General features: G+C 53.8%; 2 protein-coding genes across 2 annotated transcripts in view; both read right to left on the reverse strand.

Annotated features, from left to right (window-relative positions):
- Nucleotides 1-2,389, reverse strand: part of ITGAX (integrin, alpha X (complement component 3 receptor 4 subunit)) — a 15,493-nt gene extending 13,104 nt beyond the window's left edge. Inside the window, exons 1-5 of the mRNA XM_004691670.2 lie at nucleotides 2,332-2,389; nucleotides 1,735-1,840; nucleotides 1,217-1,320; nucleotides 878-948; nucleotides 667-781 (exon numbers count right to left, since the gene is read on the reverse strand). Of these exons, the coding sequence (XP_004691727.1) occupies nucleotides 667-781; nucleotides 878-948; nucleotides 1,217-1,320; nucleotides 1,735-1,840; nucleotides 2,332-2,368 (433 nt within the window). The 5' untranslated portion in view covers nucleotides 2,369-2,389. The remainder of the gene's footprint in view (nucleotides 1-666; nucleotides 782-877; nucleotides 949-1,216; nucleotides 1,321-1,734; nucleotides 1,841-2,331) is intronic.
- Nucleotides 2,390-13,453: 11,064 nt separating this feature from the next.
- ITGAM (integrin, alpha M (complement component 3 receptor 3 subunit)) overlaps nucleotides 13,454-19,571 on the reverse strand; it is a 32,574-nt gene continuing 26,456 nt past the window's right edge. The window contains exons 18-30 of the mRNA XM_004691956.2: nucleotides 19,408-19,539; nucleotides 18,994-19,067; nucleotides 18,632-18,773; nucleotides 18,425-18,547; nucleotides 17,874-17,953; nucleotides 16,746-16,829; nucleotides 16,391-16,466; nucleotides 15,860-15,964; nucleotides 15,600-15,683; nucleotides 15,377-15,490; nucleotides 15,198-15,299; nucleotides 14,900-15,010; nucleotides 13,454-14,465 (exon numbers count right to left, since the gene is read on the reverse strand). Of these exons, the coding sequence (XP_004692013.1) occupies nucleotides 14,382-14,465; nucleotides 14,900-15,010; nucleotides 15,198-15,299; nucleotides 15,377-15,490; nucleotides 15,600-15,683; nucleotides 15,860-15,964; nucleotides 16,391-16,466; nucleotides 16,746-16,829; nucleotides 17,874-17,953; nucleotides 18,425-18,547; nucleotides 18,632-18,773; nucleotides 18,994-19,067; nucleotides 19,408-19,539 (1,311 nt within the window). The 3' untranslated portion in view covers nucleotides 13,454-14,381. The remainder of the gene's footprint in view (nucleotides 14,466-14,899; nucleotides 15,011-15,197; nucleotides 15,300-15,376; nucleotides 15,491-15,599; nucleotides 15,684-15,859; nucleotides 15,965-16,390; nucleotides 16,467-16,745; nucleotides 16,830-17,873; nucleotides 17,954-18,424; nucleotides 18,548-18,631; nucleotides 18,774-18,993; nucleotides 19,068-19,407; nucleotides 19,540-19,571) is intronic.

Here is a 19,571-nt window from a genome sequence, read left to right on the forward strand (position 1 = left end):
GGGTCTTACACCAGGGGGTCTTACACCAGGGGGGCCTCACACCAGGGGGTCTTACACCAGGGGGGCCTCACACCAGGGGGTCTTACACCAGGGGGGCCTCACACCAGGGAAACCAGGCCTGTGCCTCCACCTGTGCCCACACACGCACGTTTGGACACACACACAACCTCTCAGGCGCACGCACACACACACACACACATACACGCACAGTGCTCAGATTGCTACACCCTCACCTGCCTTTCCAGCCTCATGCACAAACCAGTTGGGTATATCCCAGGCAATCTGGGTCAAGAATAAGCCCCTTCCCTTTAAAAATAACAGCAGCTGCCATTAACTGAGCCCTCGCTGCACCCTCACTGCATGCCAGGCAGTGCGAACCCCTGGCCATGGATCACCTTATGTGACTCTCAGTGTCAGTCACCTGACAGATGAAGAAACTGGGTCAGAGAGCACAAGGCCGTGGGAAAGTCCTGCAGTGGACATTGATGAAGCAGGTGTGAAATCAGACAGTGACTCCCCGGCCCACATTTGGAACCACTGTGCTAAGTGGCGTTTTTTTCAGACCCCCTTTATCCATTCCGACAAGAGTATCTCTGGCTCCACTGAACCCCCCCCCAGTCAGATGTGTATGGGCTCCTTGGACACCCCTGAGCCCTGAACACTCACCCTGCAGGGCAGAAGGAACCCTCCTGGCAAGCCAGGAGGGGAAATTGAACTCGAAGCAGAAACCTGTCAGGTGCATGTTCTTGCTGCATGCATGCTGCACGGTGGGGCCGCAGGCCTGAGGCAGAAAGGGTGGTGGGAAGGGCTATCCTGGCTCCCCGACCTGCAGGTCCCTGCTCCCCCCCCAACACTCCTGCCACTCCAGGCAACTCACCAGCAGCCGAGGGAACTTGGTGGCAGCCGCCAGGGACAGGCCCAGGGACATGTTCACGGCCTCCGGGGGGACTGAGGGGACAGATATGTGCACGGTCACCCTCAGGACAGAGGTTGTGTAAGACCTGAGTGAGGGTTACCGCAGCTCTGGTTGACAAGGAGCTCTGAAGTGAAGGGGGCTTCCAGGTCTTGATGGAGCTGGAGGGACGGATACAGAGCTGTGATGGGCAAGGAGGCCTAGAAGGGATCAGGAAGCCCACCTGCAGGCAGAGCCGAAGGTGGGAAGTGGGTGTCCCAGAGTGGGGGGCCTCCCTGGGGCCCCGGGAGGGCGGCCACTCACCCTGCAGGGGGATGGGCCTGCAGCGGCCGGTGCTGTAGTCACACTCGTACAGGCCGCCTGTTTGGTTGGCAGCCGTTGTCTCCAGGGGGGCTCCGACCACCACCCTGGGGGAGACAAAGTTTCCGGCAGTTAACAGCGTGGCCCCTGGAGCCACATTTGCCCGAGCAAGTCTGTGCCTCCTCTCGGAAGAAAGCTAAACCAAGATTTCTTCATCTGCAAAGTGGAGGTTTGTGATTATTTCGGTTCCACGTGGGAGGGCTTTTGCCTGTTACTTTCGTGGACACCTGGCTCCCAGGCCGGCAGGAGGTGCTCATTCAGTGTTTAACAGGTGATTGCTTGCTAGCTCACAAGGCTGGTAAAGGCCTGGGCGCAGGTTCAGGCCCTGAGCGGGGCAGGCACCGGCGTGCAGTCCAGCTAGTCTGGCCCTGGGAGTTGCCACACCACACAGGGAGGAAGTGAGTGAGAGAGAGGCAGCACCCCATGCAGGGAGGGGAGCCGCTCCCAGCACCCGGGCTCACCAGGAGCTGGCATACTGGACCACGCTGTGTCCAAACCCAGCGCTGTTCACGGAGAAGATGGTTGGCTGCTCCGTGTCCAAGTTGAAGCAGAGAGTAGAAGCCAGGGCTGGAGAGGGGTGAGAGAGCCTTGGAGAAGGGCCTTCCTTCTGCTTTGGCTCCCCGGGTTGGGGGCCACCCTCCCAACCCCCAACACTCTCCCTCCCTCTGTTCAGAGACAGCTCTTCACTCCCTGGCCTATGGACGAGGTCCAGTTCTCCATGTCCACAGACTCACACCCAAGCTCAAAAGATGGTCCTTTCCCCTCCTCCCCTGGGGCTCCCAAGCAGAGCCGCCAGGGGGAACTGAGGTCAAAGAGATGCTATGAGCTGAGCACTAGGATACCTTGTTCTGCCTACTTCAGAAGTCTCTGGATTGTCCAGGCAACTGCTCTCCCTTCTAGTACCTCTCAATCTCCTTCCAGATCGGTTCCTCAAACCCCTCTCCCCTGGCAAAGTCCAGATCCCAAACCTCTGTAATTCCAAATCCTTCTGGTCTAAGTCCAAATCGTTCATCATTAGCTCTGTGCTGCTGGGCCCCGACGCCCTCGGCTGCGCTTACCCATCAACAGGAGGAGGGATGTCCTGGTGCTGGCCATGACTGGAAGGCCAAGCAAGGGTCTCTGAGCTCCTGAGCCACCAGGGGGACGAACGGCTGGACCGAGCCAGAGAAGGAGCAAAAGAGCAGAGATGTCAGAGAGCAAGCAGCCAGAGGGGAGAAAAGAAGTTGTCATGTGACTCAGAGGTGGAGGGCGGAGAATGCAAATAAAATAAGCAGAAAAAGGGCTTCTCAGCCCACACATGCAGCTGCAGGCGGTCTTTCTAACCCTAGCAGGCTTACTGGCTTCTCTTGCTTCACCAATTAAGGCTTGAGTAGATGCAAATCTTTAGCCCTACCTACCCCACCTTTCCGAGGACACTCGGATTAGCGGAAGGTTCCTTCTGATCTTGAAACATCAATTAGCCTGGGGAGTAGGGAGCAGTTATCAGCATGGGGTCAGGGCCCTGATGGAGACCCTGGTGGGATACCCCTACTGTAGACCTGAAAACTAGTTTCCGAGGAATCAAGCGTCTGTCCATCCAGAAGATGTACAGAGTGGGTTGTCATCATTTATACAACAGACTTAGTTTGTCACATAAACTTGGGGCTGATTATGGATGCCCCGTTAGCAGAGGGAGCTAAAACAAACCATAGGTCTCAGCCTGGGGACAAAGGGGTAGCAGTATGCTGTAAGGGAAACATACTGACCTCATGGTAACTTGCTCAGGCTGGCAGGGAGTGGATTTCCAGGAAGGCTTCCAGGAGGCAGCGCTTGAGCTAAGTTGTGAGCTAACTGACTGTAAGAGAGTATTTCGGCAGGGGCAGCCAGATGTGGAAGAGGCCTGAGACAGGAGACTCTCTGGGGAAATGTGCCAGGAGGTGGCATTTGAGCTGAGTCGTGAGCTAACTGACTGTAAGAGAGTACTTCGGCAGGGACAGCCAGATGAGAAGTGGCAAGAGATGAGGTCAGTGTTGTGGAAGAAGAGAGGAAGAGGAAGTATACCCCAGATTCAGGAAACCCCCAAAAAACCTCACTTTTATCCTGAGGGCAGAAGAAAGCACTAGAGGAAACTGTCAAGGCTGGTCTTCAAATGTAAGTGCTAGAAAAGGCAGACATGCCCGGTGGGGGATGGTCTCTATGGAAAGTAGCTGCAGACAGATCAGTCAGGAGAGACATGATGGGGCACGGTGGGGTGAGCTAATGGCCATGGAGGCGAACTGGAGGCTGTGGTTGCAGGTGGACATGGTGGTGATGGTCCTTGAATTAGAGAATAATGAGGAGGAAGGAGGGTGGGCGAATCCAATTTGTTTCTGAGAAAAATCCAAATGAGGCATTTAAGAGGTTGGATTCTTTCACCTTCTCTATACCTCAGTTCCCTCATCCGCAAAATGGTGATAATAAAAGCACGCACCACTTTTGTTACTGGGAAGGTTGAGTTAGGAAGAGAATGCTTAGAAGCGTGTGTAAGAGTTTTATCTTTGGCTGTTACCACCGAGTATCATGGAATAAGTAAGAGGTGTGTAGCGGCTTCTAGGAGAGGTGTCCTAGGCACTTGGGCATGTGGAGAAAATTACAGATTGGAGATGAGTCTGGAAACATCAGCAAAGATACTGGATGAGAATCTGGGGATGGGGATGTGAAAGGAGAGGAGAAAAGCTGGGCCTGGAGGGTGGGCCCCAGAGAAATGTCAAAGAGTAGGAACCCATGGAGATTGAGAAAGAGGCCTTGAGGAGAGAGAAGGAAGCCCAAGGGAGAGGAGGTCCCGCAAGGCCCTCCTGGAGAAAAGGATCACGGGCACTTGCACATACTGCCAGATGCCAGAGGTGAAGTGAGGCAGGAACTGAAGACACCCTGGATCTGGCCACGGAGGCTGTGGGGACCCTCGAGGGGGCCACATTTCGCTTTGAAGGAGGCCAGGCCCTGTGGATGGGAGAGACTAGACAGGAAGAACTGGGCAAAGGAGGAACCTACCAGGAGGTAAACAGCCATGAAGAGACCACAGAAACAGTGTGTCTGGGGAAAGGCCTTAGTGTTCTTGGAAATGAAGAGCAGTCTGGTGGAGGATTAAAATCTGAAAAGGATATGGTGACAGAAAATACCAGTAAGGAGAAAGCAGAAGTGACCCAAATCCCGGAGAGGAGACTCAAGTCAAAAGGCTGGGAAATTGACAGCTGGTCATGGGGACAGGGAGAGGCCAGAGGGCCAGAGGGCCAGACCTTGGCATCCTGGCCTTCACGTTCCAGACTTGGTAGGGCAAGGGAGGAGACAAGAATACTGGACACACATGGTAAAGCGCCATCTTTATCTCAAGCTGCCCAGCTTTGGTCCACCACACGTCAGACCTAGGCGGTAAATTCAAGGTGGAGAAAAGTCAGGGTGAGAAGACCTCTCCCTTTGGCAAAGACAACATGGTTATAAAAATGTAGAACAGGATGTGTCCTTCATCCCATGACCATTTCCATTCTACAGATGAGCGTGTGAGGCTCCAGCCAGGATCTTAGGGTATCCAAAGTTCACCCCATTTCAGTGAATCGTGACTGACCTTTTCTAAAAATGATGGCAGCTGAGGGGGATGATATAAGCAAGGACGAGTGGACACCCACATCACACAGGTCCTTAGCCCTTGGGGCCATGAATCAGCCACATCTTCCCTGTCCATCGAGCACCCCAGGGTGTGCAGAGCCTGTGGCGAGCCCAGGCAGAGGAATCGCCTGAGGAAGCCTCTCCCTCTGCCATCCCTGACTCAATTCTGTCCCTCGGCTCTGTCCAGGCACCCAGTGGTGCTGGACATTCCTTGGTTGGAAGAAGTTTCCAGCAGGATTGTGGACAGTAGGGGCTGCATTGATGGGGGAATGGAGAACCCATGGCAGAAGTTACTTTGATACAGGAACTGAGCACTTTGGGTCTATTCTGGGCTGCTTCTTTATGGGAAGAAAATAGAGATCTGGTGGGCAGAAACCCTCGATTTCTCCGATCATTTCCACCTCACAGGCCCCCACAGGACCTTAGGTTCCTTAATGTTTTTGTCCTTTGTCTTCTACGTGTGATCTGCTCATTTCTGTCTTTGAAAGACAAACCATCGCCTCACCCTTAATTTTCTCAAAACAGAATTCATAAGTCTATAGTGTAGAAACACACAGCAGAGGCAAGATTCTCCCCTCCAAAGCACCTGGTTCTCCCTGAACCCCTGGGTCCCTGGACGTGCGGTTCTTGGTATGGTGGAGGATATGGGGACGCTGGAGGATGTTGGCCAGTGTTTGGGAACTTGGGGCCTGGAGGGTGAAGCTGGCTTTAGGCTGTAACGTCGTCAGGCCAGAACCAAGGGTCTGGGGTTACCCTCAGGGCCCGTCACTGTGCTCTGGGCCTGTTAGCTCCTGAGTCCTCACAGCAGTCGTGTGGGGCTGGCGGGGCGGGACTGCTGGGGTCCCTGTTGTAGATGCAGAATTCAGGCACAGAGATGTTGAGCCACTCACCTCAGGTATGTGTGTGTGTGCGTGCGTGTGTGTTTGCATATGTGTGTGTGTGTGCACAGGTGTGTATTTGTGCTTCTCCACACACATGTGGGAATTACAGATGTTCACTCTGACGGGAGATGTGGAATTTTACAGATTGCCCAGTTAGTACAAAGGTTGAAGACACTGGCGTCTTAGCTGCACTGCTGAAACCGCTTCCTCTTCTCTCCATGGCGGCCTTTGTTCCTCCCCGCCGGTTAGAGTTGCCCACATGCCCCAGACGAAGAGCTGGTTTCTGAGAACCAAGAAAATATGGGTAAGATGCCAGGAGTCTCACCTGACAGGGGGACACTATTCTGATGCATTCAACTCAGAAGTTCAACAGGAGATCAGTGACCCATAAGACCCCAGGAAGTGACCAACCCTGCTTGGGTCAGTCTTAACAGGAGATGCTTGGAAAAAAACAACTAAATGGAATGCCGTGACATCCTGGGATTGGAGTAGGAATTGTGTACTGGGCCCGTATCCTTCTGACCAAACTGCCCCCAGCACCCCCGACTCACAGGAAGCCCCCCATCTCTACTCGGGTGTGAGTGAAGTTAAAGAGCAGTAGCTTGCTTCCCAGCCAGGGTAACTTTTTGTACAAAAGACCCCATAGTTCTGGGCTTGGTCCCAGTGGAGCTGAGTTAAGGGCTGGGGAACAGCCCTTGCTGCTGCTCATCACTGCAGGAGGCTCCAGAGAGAAGCCCCGGCGGCCCCTCTCAAAGAGTTTGTTGAGAGCAGATGCTCATTCTGCTTGTGTCCCCGAGGATGGCCACCAGGTCTGGAGTGGACCCTGGGGTCAGCACCTGTCTGCTGGGTGTAGGGAGGGAGGAGGGAGGGGCAGGAGGAGAGAGGTGGGTTGTGCATGAACAGGTGGGTGAGTGTGGGTGGGTAGACGGGCCAGAAGTTGGGTGGCAGGTGCTGAGCAGGTAGGCGTTGGCGGCTGTGGGTGGCAGGAGTCCTGCACAGACTTGAGGCTGACGGGCCAAGTGCTCAGCCCAGGCAGCCCTGAGCCAGCTCTCCATTTGCATGACTGGAAGTTTGCCTTGGGACAAACAGTAGCAGGCTTCCTGGGAAGCAAACGAATTTTAACTGGACAAATCTAGGGTAGGACAGGGGTTCGCTTACTTTGAGCACAAGGCTGAGGAAAGAAGCCGTGGGGAGGGCGGCGACCTTCACGGTTGGGGACCTGGGCGCGGAGAGAACTGAGACAGGAATCTTGGGACACAGGGGACTGAGGAATCAGTCCATCATTTCTATATTTTCCTCATATTTTTATACAGTTTTTGAAGACTGTTACATGCAGAAGATTAATTACTAGGAGTAATTAGTACTGGACATGTCTACTGAATACAGATGGTCTGATTTATAGTGCACAACACTTGCTAAGGGTCTACTTTTAGCGAGCATATCTCATCTTATTTCCCTGCGTGCCTGGCTGGGTTTCAATGCCGAGTCTTCTCAAGGGCCAGCACATCCTCCTGGTCTCCGCTGCTCAGCCTGGGAGGCTATTTGTAGCCTCCTTATCACACACTTTCTCAACTTCAGGTCATGCAGACCTTCTCGCTGGAGTTGAGCTGCCTGAGAATTCTCCACAGAGGGAAGCAGGGGAACGTTAGGGAACACAGAGCGTGTGCCTGGTGGACAAGTCAGCACTGGGGCAACAAGTGACAGGGGAAGGAAGGCGGCCGGCAAGCTCATGCCTGCACACAGGCAAATCCCAGAGCGTCCCAGGGCTGCTCCTGCCGGGCCCACAGCTGGCAGGTGGTTTAGATGGAGGGAAAACATAGTGTAGCAGGCCCCCAAATAATGTCATTTTGTTCAACATTTCATTATAAGGTTGGTGAAAAAATTTGATTTCCAGCCTGGGCCACTACCTGGGTCCCCACTAACGTGGGGCTGGCAGATTCTCCCTGTGTCTGCAGGATTTTCTCTGGGTGCTTTCCTCCCTCTCCCCACCTCAAAGATGTACATGCCAGGGGCATGGGAGTGTCTCTCTTGTCCCAGTCTGAGAGTGTGTGCATGACATGCCTGATGAGGGGCTTCCTGTCTAGGCTGGGGCTCCCACTTACAGCCTGAGCTATTGGGATAGGCTCTGCTCCCCAGCTCCCCAGCCCCCCAGCCCTCACCAGTCCTGAGCTGGAATAAGCAAGTTGGGGAATGAATGAATATAAATGACTGCTTCACATTGGAGTGTTTGGGGTCTTTAGTTAAGTTTGGTGATGATTTGGAGACCATGAATATGTCAGAGGAAATCTTGTTCGTATTGATCAGCCTATGATCCAACTGGTCTCGCTTTATATTGTCTCAAGAACCTTACGTGAGGGCTTACTGTATTGTCTTTGGGCCTAAATTCTGTCAAATAAAGACAGAGGGGGAAGGGGGAAGTGGAGACATGTCACTGGGAAACAGAGAGAGAGGTGTGGGCTGAAGGAGGGTGACTCTGGGCCTGGCCGCCACCTCACAGCATCGTGGTTTCAGGGGAGAGAGCACGCAGACCTGCCATCCAGGCTGCCCGTGGTCCCAGTTTCAGCCACAGCCACAAGTGAGCGGGCAGAGCTGGGGGAAAGTGGAGCTATGGGAAGTCACCTGACTTTGCGCAAGCGAACATCACCCCACTAGCGGTCAGTATCTGCTTCTGCAAGGTGGGCACAGTAACAGCTACCTCACTGGACAGATGTGAAGGATTTTGTGAGAACAAGGCTGGCATCAGGAGAGATTCATCCAGCTCTGTTTTCTGCCTGATCTGAGGGAAGTGGGGTGGCGGAGGGGATGTTTTGAAATGTCACCACAAAATGGGTCCCACCTTGAGGCCAGGGCCTGGCCCACCGCTTTGGCCTGCCACTGACCTCCTGCTGCTCCTTCTGAGGACAGGGGGCTCAAGGCCGTTCCAGTGAAGGAGGCAGCTTGGACCCCTGGAGCCAACACAGAAATTGGGAAACTGGTGCTAAGCTAGAGGCCTATGGAAGGGCTCAGACAGCACCCGTGACTACAGAATGGCTTCTTTGAGCCCAGAGTCCCAGGAAGGTGGGGTGGGAGCACAGAACACCAGACATTCCTGGTCTCTGGGAGACCCTGGGCCAGGAAGAGCTGTCCTAGGGGGCCTGAGCTGGCTACTTGCTCTGCCTCAGATTTTAGCCTAAACTTGATAGCAAGTTGTTCTCCACAGGCAAGTGTTTATACCACAGAACCTAGTGACCAGCATGTTCAATCACACTTACTCAGAGGAGGCTGGAACTCTTAAGTGGGAGGGTGGGTGAGGGAGAGTGGCAGGTAAAAAGAGGAATTTCAGCAACTGCTCCTCCAAGTCCATGTCAGAATGGGAATGCTCAGAGAAACTGGGAAGGAAACAGCCACATTTATTTTTTACCACACTAGCTGGACCAAAAGGTGGTAGAGATAAGCAAAGACCACCCAAACAAGAGAGAGCTTGCTTTAGCAAGAAAGTCTGCCACCATGTGGGCAGAGACTTGAGCAGGAAGCAAGAAAGGGTGAGGTTTCAGATGTGAGCTGTCTGGAGGTGGCTGGTCTGGAGAGCTGCAGTCCGGCCAGATAGAACCTGGGTACCCTATGTGATCAGTTAAGGGAGCATATTTGGCTTCCTCTGGTTGGTGCTGAGGCAAAAAGCAGAGACAGAGTTTAGGAGAGACAGCAGTACCAGCCAAGTCTGGACACAGGTGTCAGGGACTGGCCCCAATCACAGAGTGTTGGAGGGCAGAACATGCAGGGTCTTAAGGTGGGAGCAAAGTCAGTGAGCGGAGATTCCTAAAAAGGGGGAAGGGGAGCAGGCACAAGGAAGACACGGGAATCGGAGTTGGGTGTAAGTCTTCCTGCTCATCTTTTTAGCAGTCTTTATACTGTTTAGCAAGAGTTAGCTACAATAATGCATCAGGTAAGTTAATAATAAATCAGCATAAAAGTTCTAAAGGAAGAGGGGAACAATGCATCCTCTTCCTGACACTTCATGGCATACTGGACCTGTACGTATTTGTGATGACTTTCATGTATATATGCGGATGTTTAACTAAACCTTCAAAGATAAGGGGGTCTGGGAAAGGACAAGCTGTTAGCAAAGGATTTAGGAGTCCTAGGGAAAGAATAAATTGTGTTAGCAGAGTCATCAGTGATAATCTAAAGAAAAGCTAATGGCTAACTTAAGGTTAGCAGAGAGTAGTTAGTGTTTGTTTTAGGAAAAGGTTAATTAAGACTAGCAGAAGGTAGTTAGTGATTGTTAAAGAAAAGGGTAAATTAAGAGGAAGTCACATAGTTATGCATTAAGCAAAACCTGTGTGAATAATGTTAGGAAATTGTCCATGGGTCCTTATGCCCTGTGAGTTTCAGCAGAGGTTTGCTTTTTGTTTTAAAAGACCAAGGAAGGGTCCCAGGAGTCTTAATGCTCTTGAGGGGGGTGGGGGCCTTATCTCTCCTGGAACTTACCTTTTCTTTCCAGACACAGAGGAATTTCCTGCCCTGGGGCAGCTCGTACTTTGCCCCGGCCAGGTAGCCAATTCATGAAGCTAAGGCAATCCAGTTGCTTTGATATTATAATTATACAAAAAAGGGAGGTCGTGACATAAGTTAGCAATGGAAATTCTGATTTTTCAGTGTTTCCCCTCCATCCGGAATTTGTCAGTGGGCAGACATTGCACAGCCTGTGTCACACAGGGACAGTTGTTTCAGTTCTGGCTCTTTGGCCCCGTGCTTCTGTCGCTGGAGGTGTGGTCTGAGCCCCAAAACTCACTTACAGGCGGCAGCTTCTTTGACTGGTTGCTGCAGGCTGAAAGTCAGCGCCTTCTGACCTACTGTCATCTGTTTGTGTAGGCAGGCATTATCCAGCAGAGCAAAAGGAGAATCTGGGGGAAGGAATACTCAAGCTGAGAGCTGATTTCAGAGGAGGAGGACAGGAAGTGAAAGGCTACCCTGTGGCCAAGGCTGGGAAGTGAGAGGGGAGCTGCTGCATCCCCTGCTGGCCACGGGAGGCCTAACACCAGTTGTCAATACTCACACTCCCTCTCACTCTCCACAGTGTCCGGGTTGATCACCCCATGCATGTTTGCATTTGAGAACTACGAGGTTGAGAGGGAAGGGCCGGAGCAGAAGGTGAACCACAGAGGTAGGCTGAGCTAGGCCCCACAGCCCAAGGTCACCTTAAATACCTTCTCTGATCTCATAGGGGAACACTGCCAGCCCCTCTATTTTGGGCACCAGCCATACCATGAGTGGTGATGAGGGGACAAGAGTGTTGGGACTCAGGCAGCAACCCCATCAAGAGAGGTTCAGGCTTCATCACAAGTTTCACTTCCAGGACCAGCATCACCTTTCTGGGAGAGCAGGACCTGCTGCAGACCAGAAGCAGGGTGGTGTCAGGGCCCAGGACGCCTGTGCTTCAGCTCAGTGTTCATGTCCCTCCTGCAGCCAGGAAGAAATGGTGCCAGGGCTGACAGGGTGTTTCTGCAGTTAGAACCCAGGCCCCACCACCTTGCCTGGCCTCCAAGGGCGTGGCCCTCACCTGCGAGGTCCAAAGTGGTGCACCATGGCATTCAGGCTCCAGGGGTGGGAAGGTAGGAATGAGAAAGCAAGGGTGCTCAAGGACCTGGCCAAGTCCCTTCACTCCGCTCTCAGAACTGCTCAGAACTGTTACTTGGCCACCCTGTTGCAAGAGAGACTAGAAGCTGTGCTCTTTAGCACTAGTGTGTCACAATCACTGCACAGCACAGTGATGGAAGCATTGGCAATTTATTGTCTCTCGTGGTTCTGCATGGTGACAATCTGGGTGGTTCTCTTGTTGGACGGGTCAGCCATGGGCAGTTGGACGGGGCTGGGAGGTCCATGATAGGCACCCCTCACACTTGCCCCTTGGCTGTCAGCGGAGGAGTATCTGTTATTTTCTGCATCTGGTTGCTCCAGTATGTTAGAGGGGTCCCTGTAAGGTGGTCTTGGGGCTCTTATAGGGCAAAGGAAGAAACTGCATGCTCCTTAAGCCCTAGGCTCTCAAGTCACCTGACATCCCTTCTGGCACATTCTGTTGATCAATGCCAACTCCAGACCAGTCCAGCTCAACAAGTAGGGAAACAGATGCTCCCTGTAAGCTGGGGAGCAGCCATGTGACATGGCAAAGGAGGGGTGGCGCAAGGAGGCACAGTCCTCAGGGGCTCCGAGTCCAGACTGTCCACCACGGCTGCCCCATCAGAACTGGGGGGTGGGGGAGACTGAAGGAATTTGTCCATTCGGAGCAAAGGCCCCCAACAAGGGTTTGGCTGCTTTCACCAGAGATTTGTGGACCTGTTTATCAGTACCTCTGTAATCACAAGAGAGACATTTGCCTCTAGAAATTATTTACTTTCTGACCCATCGTAAAGCTCTTATCTGGCTGAATTTAACACGAACTTCTAACTTACAGATAACAGGCTGAACTCTGAGCCTGCAAGAACTTAACTGCCTCTCCAAAGACGGGAATAGGGGGACAGGGCCCCTTCCTTTCCTGGATCAGTTAAGGATTTCGAGATACTGTGCACTTATATGGTCCCACTGAAGGAAGAGAGAGACACTTTCTTGAGTTTTAAAGTCAGGGCAGAAAACCATGTCAACACCTGTAAAGGTAAGATATTCTGTGGTGTCCCCAAGCTCTCAGGAGTCCTGAGTCTGTTGGGTGACATAATGTTGCACTTTGAATAAGACCAAAAACACCTCGTTCTGGCTTGCAAAGTCCCAGCCTCGCCTGGACTCTAACTGGGAACCTGCCTCTACCTGAGCCAGGTGCTGCCTGTCCTGGGGATCTTTCCTTTACCTCTCTGAGCGGGACTGAGCCCACCCTCCCACCCACCCTACTTGGGACAGACATCCCCCTCAGCCAGGACGTTCTTGTACTTCAATGAATCTCAGGGAATCATCATTCCTGTCAACAAACATGCCAGCGATTTCATTAGGTTCACTATCTCCACACCTTTGGAGTCAGGTGGGTTTTGAGTCCATTCCCTTTGTACTTGTAAGGGCTCATGCAGCTGGTTTGTTCCTCTGAGCCTCAGATTCCTCATCACTGAAAGTCAGTTACGCTGAGAGGAAGTGGTGACCACTGAGCAGAACTAGTGTGAAGAGTAGACAAGATGTGTGCAGAGGTAGGCGCAGTGGTGACTACGTGGGATAGTCAGGGAAGGGGGAGACAGTACTCACCTGAGAAGGAAAAACTGCACAAACCTTGGGTAGCAAAGGCTGTCAGGGTCCTGCCTGGAGCCCTGTGGGCTAAGCCAGGAGCTACACCACCTGTCACACTTCCTACTGGCAGGTCTGCTGCCCCTTTCTCTGGACCCCAGTCCACTCTGCCCACATTCAGGGCAGGGGATTAACCCCCCTTCCCACCAAGGGCAGCCCTCAGCCAGTAACTCTGTGGTACTGGGGAGTGTGCCCCCAGGCCTTTCTCTCCTCCACTGGGACCAGGCTGGTGGGGTGTTCTACTGTACCTCCCAGTACCCCCCTTTGGGGTTATCCTCCAGGGGTACACAGTGGTGCACAGGTTGCCTTCTGTTCTGTACCTCATGCTGTTCTATTGGTACTTCCTAAGCTGCTCTTAAGTAAACTTCTTTCACTCCACATTTTGGGAGTGTATCCTATAATTACCTTTACATATATTCCAAACAGGCATACATTTAATTAAGTCAACATTGTTTATAAGTGCAAGAAGTTGAAAATAACATATGAAAAGGAGCCTGGTGAAATACAGCATGTTTCACCTACACAAAGGAATAACATGCAGCTGGAGGAAAGAATGCAAAAGTGCTTAATGTGTTGATACGAACACGGCTGAGCGATGTAAATTTGAAAAGCTACCTGCAGAATAGTGTAAGTAATTGATGGTAACTTTGGTGTAAAAAAGCTGTGTGTGTGCATGTGTTTGCATATGCCTGGAGTCTTTGTGAAGGAGATGCCGAGGTATCCAGCCCGGAATGCCCTTAGGAGTGACCTTCACAGCTGGGGGAGCAGCTGGAAGACTTTTCACTACACACCCTTCTGCGTCTTTTGGTTTTTGTACTACGGGCAGGTACCCAATCAGATAAGTAAAAGTAATGCTAACATAATAAATAAATGGACAGGCACAGGGAGGTGCAGCCTTGCTCGATGGACAATTTGGCTGTGGGGGGACTGGCCCGGGCAGGCTCCTGCGTCCAGGTCCTGACGGCGCGGCTTCTCCGGGTAGGCTCTGTCTGCTGCACAGGCTGTCGCTGCTCAGCACGCAAGCCCCGGCCGGAGTTGTGCTCCCTGCAGCAGGGAGCTTTCCCTTTCTGTCCACCTACAAGAGCTGCCATCTCCTATGTCCTGCGGAAGGCCAACCGCAACTTCACCCCACAGGAAGGCCGAAGCCACCCCACTCCGCCTCAGAGGTTGAAGGCACTTGCCCTGCGCCGAAGACCTCTGAGCCACACACACAGCTCACACGCATTCACGCACACACTGGCACCCACACATGCACGGGGGGAGACGGCACAGACACCACCCCCCGGGCGCCGACAGGAAGCGTCTGTCCAGCAGCCTGGGAGCCGGTGCTGGTGCAAACAAGCATGCTGGAGGCAGGACAGGCGCCGTCACTGGGGAGGGGCAGCTTCTGGGGCGGCCTCGGGGACGTCTCCGCTCATCATGTCCTTGTACTGCCGTTTGAAGAAGCCGAGCTGAGGGGCAGAGACATGAGCAGTGAGGGCACTGCAGCCAGGCGGGGAGCAGGTGAGGCCTCTCGCCCAGGAGAGGAGACAGAGTGCAAAGAAGTGGTCAAGGGGGGCGCAAAGAGCAGGCGGGGAGGGAGGTGGCATCCCTTCTGGGGCCAGGAAAGAACCAGTGAAGAAGGAGAAGGGGGGGAGGGGGAGGGTGGGGGAGCAGAGCTGCTGTTCACAGAGTGGGGCCCTGCACCAGGGCCGTCCTAAGCGCTCCTGCCCATTGCCCAAGTCCTCCACAAAGTGGGCATTTACAGCCGCACAGTGAAGGAACTAAGGCACGGAGAGGCTCTGTAACTTGCGCTGGGTCACTCAGCCAGGGGCCCTGCTGGGGTGGGCCCGGTGCAGGGGAGCATCAAGGGGCCCCCGGAGCAGCAGGAGGGCCACACGGGTACCTTGTACAGCACAGCCGTGATGAGGGCCAGGAGAAACAGCCCACCCACTGAGCTGCCCACGGCAAGGGGGACGGGATTGTATACTTCAAATGGCTCCACCTTGGTCTCTGCCTGGGGTGGGGAGGAGGGGAGAGGGCACATCAGCGGGGGTAGCCTCTGGATTTCTAAGGGCGCCCAATTAGAACCCAACAACCCCTAGTCCCTCCTTATGCCCCCACCCCCGTGCTCCCCACCCCCACCTCCACCTGCACCAGCCTCTCCTCCCCCTCCAATGGCCCCTTGCACCCATGATAGATACCTGGGCCCTCACAAAGGCCTCGTGCCCTAGAGGCAGTGCGAACGAGGACCTGTCAAACAAGATCTCCGCGGTGCTCGTGAGCTGAAGATGGTTATGTGGAGTCTGTGGAAGACACAGTGTGGGGCCTGGGTCGGCAGCCCTCACCCACCCGAGGCCGCTGAGCCGCAGCCCCCACGCACCTGGATATACCAGTCAAAGGAGAGGCTGCCATTGAGGGTGACGGTGAATTCCTCCTGGACACCAAAGGACAGGATGTCACACTGGATTTTCAGGCAGACAGCAGTGGAGCAGTTCTGGGCAAGGGAGGAAAGGACTAAGACGGCTGGACGCAGGCCAGGCCTGGGCACCAGCGGCACACACAGGTGTGCATGTGGCTGAGGCTGGCATGGGGCTGCCCCTCACCAGCACTGGGGTCTTCTGAAGCTCCGCCGAGAAGTCAGAGCGAGAAGGAGCCACCTGTTCCTCAGTGCATTTGCTGGAGATTTGCTGAGGAGAGAGACACAGTGAGGAGACAGAGAAAGGAGATCCGTTCTCACAGGACAAGACGGCCTCGGTGCAGGAGAGAGCCAGACATGGCTCCGAAGTACAACAGAGGAGAGACTGCAGGGAAGCCCAGAATAGCAGGGAGCAGCTGGGCTCTCCTCAGGCCCAGCTGGGCTTACCTCGGAGATGAGCTGGGGGGTGTCCCACACGGCCACCTGGTTCAGCTTGATGGGGACCCAGAAGACCACAGTGATGGGGAGACTCCTCTGCCCCAGGTTTTTGAACTGCATGGGGAGGAGGGGTTAGGGCCCTGTTCGCCACGAACACTGAGAATCCGCCTCCGCCCAGCCCAGCCCAGCCCCGGAAAAATGCCTCGCAGAACCTGGTCCTGTCTCATGATGCTTTCTGAGGGCAGAGCGTCCGTGATGACTTTCTGAGCAGCCTGATGGTCTCAAGTGGTTCCCTTCCACTTACTAGCAGGGAGATTGTTCTGTTCATTTCTCTGAACCCCAATTGCTTATAAATCAGGGTGAAAGTACCTTGGTCACATCATTGTGAGGATAAGCTGAGCTAATTATGTGTGTACACAGGTGCGTGTGCTAATGAGTGCACCAAGTGAGAGGATGGGGGGGGCAGAGCCTGGCACACAGAAGGGATGTACATTCCCAGCATTTCCGCATTTCCATCACCCCCCAGGCCTCTCTCCCCACCTGATACTGATGCTGAATAACCCGGCTGGTCTTCTCCGAGGCAGTGAAGTTGAAATAGTTGGTGGAGACATCATTGCTGATGGGAAGAAGGGCACAAAACATCAGAGGCACCCTGAGAGGTGGTTTTGGGGTACACGTGTCAGGGGGCATACAGGCACATGGGTGAGGCTGCTGTGAGAGGGTGAGAACAAGGTGGTGTGCAGGGTCACACACAAATACACACCCGTGCACACATCACACACACACATTTGTCCTCAGACACAACAGCGTCACCGTGTGCACAGACCCACACATGCAGATGCACAGCCCACGTCCAGCCCAGGGGGACGCTGAGCTGAAGCCCAGAAGCCAGCACCTGGTGACCACCATGTAGACGGCATATTTCACAGGCAGCTCCCGCTGGAACTCAGTCTTCTTGGTCCTGGGCATGTTGTTCTCACTGAAGGGAAACGGGCTCTGGTCAGCTCTTTTGCATTTATTTATGCATACAAGAACTGGGGTGCAGGCCAGAGGTGCAGGGGATGAGAGGATTCACCAGAGACAGAGTGGGGAGCAGAACAGGCAGATCGTTGAAGTACACTGCTGAGGGGAGCAGTGGGCAGGCCAGGAGAGGGCTGCCGTGCCATGTGGGTCAGCTCCCTGGCCAGAGGTCAAACTGATGCTGTAGTGGCTGCGATTTAACCCGTTGCACCACCAGGAAGGCCCTTGAGAATGGACAGAGCCCACTTTTCCTTCTCCTTCTCCCTCCATCTGCGACTGACCACAGTCAGACCAAGTCCTAATCGCTCCACAGCCTACACACTACTGCTCTCCCGCAACAGCCCCATGGGGCCCTGCGCAGCCCTCATCTGGGTATCTGCGGAACCTCTCCTCCCTGTCCCTGAACTCAAAACTGTTCACCCCCTCCGCACTCCTGAAGGGTGATTTTCTAGCAGGTAAATATGATTGTATCACTCCAAGTCAAACTACCAATGTCCTGGTGACACTCATCAATCATTTGACAACACGGCTCACATCCACCCAGCTCTCCAGACCCTGGACTGCGGCCCAGGTCACACTTAGACACCACCTGGCCTTTCCAGCTCCAGGCTCTGCTTGCAACTGCTTTCTTTCTGTCTTCCTACCCTCCCTCAATTCATGCTTTAGCTCAGCTAACTCAAAGCCTAAAGAGATCTTCTTCAGGAATTCCTCTCAACACAGGCTCCCAGGGACACTGGACACTCTACCTCACACTCTATTGTAATCGCCAGCTCTGCCATCTATTTTTGTCCATAAACTGTGACCTCTGTGACGGAAGCAAACCGCTGTCTAGCTCATCGCTGTCCCACCAGCACTGGCACATGGCAGGTGCCAAGCTGCCTTCGTTTGTTGAATGAATGAATGAACTGAAGGGACAACCAGTGAGAAGACAAAGGTCCAGCCTGGGCAGGGTGTGGGACATCAAAGGTGGGGGGGAGGCCTGGGGAGGCCGGGCACAGCGCACCTGGTGACGTTGGCCTTGAGGAGAAGGGTTTTTCCAAAGGCTGCATCAGGATTCACATCAAACGTGATAGTAAAGATGGCCTGGATTGGAGAAATGACAGGGATAAGGATGTGTGAGAAAAACAACCCATCACTGAAGGATGGATAAATAAACTGTGGTGCAGCCCTACAAGAGAAGCGACATGCTGGGACACACTACAACGCGACAGCCCCGGACAGCCCCGCACCCAGAAAGGAGCCAGGCGCAAGGCCAGTGACGCGGGGCCGCAGCACCACATGTCCGGGAGAGGCAGCTCTGCATCCAGAAAGCAGATGAGTGGGGATATGGGGCCGGAGCGGAGGGAGCAGAGTCTCTTCTTGGGGTAATGAATAATAAAACTGACCATGGTGGTGCAGGACCCTAAAAGCCATTCAATTGTGTTTATTGACGTGTAGGGTCTATGGATTCTATCTCAATAAAGTTATTTTCCTCAAAAAGAAACCTCTACTTTAAAAAAGAAGAAGAAGAAAAGACTTTTGAAGAAGACCAGGAGACAGGCCAGCCGCTCTGACCTCTGAGCTGTCTGGGAAGATGGGGTGGTTCACGGAACAGCTGCTGCTCCTCAGGGCCTTGGGGTTGCCGCTGGGGCCGCCAGAGTTGCAGATCAGGCGCCAGGACCGCTTGGAGCGCGGGTTCTGGAGGGCCAGGCAGGCAGAGGTCACTCAACCACCAGTCACGGGGATGGTGAAGACACAGATAGGCTTGGCAGAGTTGGCTACCTGGGCCTGGGACACCCTCCGGTAGGACAAGCCGGTAGGGAAGAAGAAGTTGACTTGCGTCCTGTAGGAGTCCTCGCCCTGGTTTCTGACAGTGACGGTCACATTGAGGTCCCGGGGACCACCCACCACCACGGTGTCCAGGCTGTGGGGAGAACAGACAGGCCAGCAGATACCGAGGGTGTCCCGTGTCTACCCTGGTGGGACCGGGAGCAGGCACTGGGAGACGGAAGGCGGTGGGTGAAACAGCCACAGAGGCGCCTCTGAAGCGGCAGTCAGCCAGGCTCCCTGGTAGGCAGCACGGCAGGGACATGGCCCAGGTTGTGGTGCAGGCTGGCAGGAAGCCATGAGGAAAAGAAACTCACTTCAGGAAACTGAAGGTGACACTGAGGTCATCCTGGCAGATACTATCGTTGCCACAATTCTTCTCAAAGGGAAACTGTACAAAATAGAACACAGTGAAATCAAACCTAACAGTGAAATGGTATGAGATGAGAAAATTTAACATTAAAGTGAACTTTAGGGCCGTCCCTGGTGGCGCAATGTGTTAAATAAAACCCAGCACTATGGAGCTATCCACAGCCACTGCAGTACAAGTTCGATCCCCCGACACTCTGGCCTACACCCCAGCTCTTGTAGGAATAAATAAATAAATCTTTAAAAACAACAAAAATGTTTGTAATAACATGAAATTGGTGTGAAGAGAAATAAAAGGAGCTTCCACAATCTTGGCGTCGGATTCCTGCTACACCCTGGCAGCTTCCCAACCCAGGACTCACCGAGGCCATGAAGTGTCTCTCCGCAACTGCATCCAGCACCGGCCGGAGGTTCCCAAAAGAAGACAGGGGGCTCCCCACCAGAGAAAAGTTGAGGCGCAGGATGATGGGGGTCACTGAGTCTTCCACACATTCCTGGGAATTGCAGGGTTTAGAGGGCCGTGCTC

This window comes from Condylura cristata, unplaced genomic scaffold (genome assembly GCF_000260355.1).
Source record: "Condylura cristata isolate star-nosed mole 26May11 unplaced genomic scaffold, ConCri1.0 scaffold00032, whole genome shotgun sequence".
Taxonomy (NCBI): domain Eukaryota; kingdom Metazoa; phylum Chordata; class Mammalia; order Eulipotyphla; family Talpidae; genus Condylura; species Condylura cristata.